Here is a 3,106-nt window from a genome sequence, read left to right on the forward strand (position 1 = left end):
TAGTACTATATTCGTGAGATCTTACATTGGGATTTGTGCACATTCTTATTTTTCAGTTTTTTTCTTCTTTCTTACTCAGACATAGCCAGTTCCAAATTTATAATCATCAATCGGTGTGAATTTTGGCAAACGAAATATGCACACACGACAATCTTGGTCTTCAGCTCACGTTGATACATACGCAACGGATAACACACGTGGAGTTCGGCTACTGGCTGCGGAAGTCCATGTCCATGAGCTCCCGTGCCTCGCTGACGAGCGCGCAGAGGCTCACCGCGTGCCGGCTCACCCCGGCGCTGCCGGAGAACACGTGGAAGCACTCCAGCTCCGACGTCGTCTCCGCCACGCGCCGCAGCTCCCGCCCCATCCCCGCCGCCGCCATCAGCTCCGCGAACGACGAGTCCATCCTCAGCATCCCGATCAGGAACTCCACCGTGAACCGTCTGATCCGCGGCACCTTGATCGAAGGGCTGCTGTACCTCGTCAGCACGTGCACCAGCCTGTTCACCAGGTCCACCTCGCTGACGCCGGCGCGGGCGAGGTGGCGGGCCAGCTCATGAGGCCCCATGAGCCTCATTGCCTGCGCCGCGAGGCCCAGCGACACCTCCAGCAGCTTCGACTTCTTGGCCATGATGTTGCGCAGCACCGTGGCGGCGCCGGACGTGACGGCGCGAACCTCCGGGAACCGCTCGCCGCCGGTGTACGCGCACAGGTTGGTGAGGATCCTTGCCGCGCCGACCCCGACGGCGTTGTCACTCAGCGCCTCCACGAGGCGGTCGACAACGGCGGGGGCGGCGTTGAGTATCCTCTCGCAGTTGTGCGGGCTGTCGAGCGCCAGCATGGCGAGCGCCTCGCCGGCCTCGACGCGCACGGCGTCACCCTCGTCAGTGATGCCTTGCCGGAAGAACATGGCGAGGAGGAGCGAGATGACACTGCCGGTGCCGCCGATCTTCTCACGCGCGTCCTTGTCCATGGCTAGCCGGGTGAGCACCTCGGCGCTGAGGCGCTGCAGCTCCAGGTGGCTGGTGGCGTGCTGCAGCACGGCGCGGATGTTGCTGACCGTGAACACGATCTCCGCCACCTCTCGCCGCAGCTGTCTCCCTGTGCTCCCGGTCGTGTCGGCGAGCATCCTGATCACCTGCAGCGACCGCTTCACTGCTTTAGCGCGCGATTGGGTGATAACCGTGGATGGTGCGCCGGCTGCGCCGATGCTGGAGAAGTCGATGATCTTGTCGAGGAGGCCCCGGGCGTTGCCGATTTTGCTGCAGTTGTCGTGGTCTTGTGCGAGCCTCTTGATGATGAGGAGGCCGAGTAGGTTGCACTCCTCGTCCGCGGCATAGAGCAGCGACGACACGGACTCGATGGCGCCTGGAACGCCGGCGACCCTGAGCGCGTTCCGCTTCTTGCTGGCGAGCTTGGACACGACGAGTGCCGCGGACGCTCTCGCCCCGGCCTCCGCCGCGCCCTTCCAGCCGAGCATCTCCACCAACCGCTCCATGACTGCCGCTGACGTGCCGACCCGATGCAGCGCCGCGTCACCGAGCCGTGGGCTCCCGGCGACGTTGACGAGGATGCCGACGCCGATCCGCTGCTCGTCGTGCGAGCCCTCCACGAGGAGCTCCTCGGCGAAGGAGACGAGGTCCATGCGGAGGCCGTCGAATATGCTCCCGTCGACGCACCGAGAGTATGCGTCGTAGAAGAAGCGGCGGATGGCGAGGAGCCCCGGTGCGCCAGCGAGGTGGCACTCGCTCGCGACGCGCTCGAGCAGACGGCCGTGGCTCACCTCCCACTCCCACACCGCCTTCTCCGCGAGGAAGAGAAGCGCCTCCGCCAGCGCGAGCCCGTAGAAGATGTCCAGCGCCGATCGCCGGTTAGTCCGCGCGTCCTCCGCTTCGCCGAAGTCCTGCCTGACGAGCCGCACCGCCGACAGCGTGACGCAGGCCGTGGCGGACGCTAGCTGCAGCCAGTAGAAGGCCCTCCCGACGTGCCTCGACAGGAAGCCCCAACTCTTCAATCTCCAGCTCCATTTAGACGACGAGGCATCCATATTCTTGGGGCTGCCGCCGCGGCCGTCGAGGCCGAAGACGAAGCGGAAGGAGCGGGCGACGAGGCGGAAGCTGGAGCGGCCGGCAGCGGAGAGCGACCAGGTGGCCTGGTGCTGCCACTCGAGCTCGTGGCTGCGGCTGAAGATGCGTGCGCCCTCGATGAGGAGGATGATGGTGACGGACCAGAAGTCGTCCTTGCCGAGGGTGATGGCGAAGCCGCCGAGGAGGACGACGGTGGCCCAGATGAACCCCAGCGCGCCCAGCCCGCTGGCCGCCTTCTCCAGGATCGCCAGCCGCAGCGCCAGCAGCGTGAGCCTCCGCTCGGGCCCCTCCGCCGCCGCCCCACCGCCGTCGACTCGCTCGCTGCACGAGGCGGCGGCCGCGTCGAGGCTGGCCGACCCGCCGCCCTCGAGGCTGGAGCGCGGGGGCGAGTCATCCGACAGCTGCGGCTCGAACGGCGTGGCGGAGAACCCCCCCGCCGCGCTCGGCTGGCCCTCGATGAGCACCCGCACAGACCGGCTAATGTCGGAGCTGACACCGCCGCCGTCCATCGACCGGTGTCCAAGATCGAGCAGGCAGCTAATACAACACACTGGATCAATGCAATGCAATGCTATGCTGGATGTGAGGCGTTGTTCTTGAGTTCTTGACCTGGTACGTGACAGATACCTGATAGCGTGCGTATATATATGCGTGGAATGCATCATCCGGCCGCCATGGACGAGGGATACGGGGTGTCACTCCTTGGGTTGCGTGGGCGCGGGAGTTGTGTTTGTCCGGAAGGCAAGGGAGGATCAGGAAGACGGTGCGCGCGCGCGTGCAGATGTGGCGAGCGTTTGCACGGTTGGGGTCGACGGATGGGACGGGATGGAGGGACGGGATCGGTTCTCCGCGGGTCTGGGGGTGGTGTGGAAGCAAGGAGAACCGATCCAAGCGCGGCGCGTGCTGTCCACCGCTCGATCGTCGCACGCTTGCTTGCTTGCTTGCTTGTGCACACCAAGCGTTGTGCGAGATCATCCGTCAGCGGCCTAATTTGAATCATACACATGGGAATGGGATTC

General features: G+C 65.0%; 1 protein-coding gene across 1 annotated transcript; it reads right to left on the bottom strand.

Moving 5' to 3' along the window:
- Nucleotides 1-2,790, bottom strand: LOC123102667 (uncharacterized). Its single transcript, XM_044524091.1, has one exon. The coding sequence runs from the start codon at nt 2,750-2,752 to the stop codon at nt 209-211; it is 2,544 nt and encodes an 847-aa protein (XP_044380026.1). The 5' UTR covers nt 2,753-2,790; the 3' UTR covers nt 1-208.
- Nucleotides 2,791-3,106: the final 316 nt, after the last annotated feature.

Source organism: Triticum aestivum, chromosome 5A, assembly GCF_018294505.1.
Source record: "Triticum aestivum cultivar Chinese Spring chromosome 5A, IWGSC CS RefSeq v2.1, whole genome shotgun sequence".
Lineage (NCBI taxonomy): Eukaryota > Viridiplantae > Streptophyta > Magnoliopsida > Poales > Poaceae > Triticum > Triticum aestivum.

Bases quoted from the DNA above. Each gene is read 5' to 3' on its own strand.
- LOC123102667 (XM_044524091.1), bottom strand. From the start codon at position 2,752: ATGATGCATTCCACGCATATATATACGCACGCTATCAGGTATCTGTCA.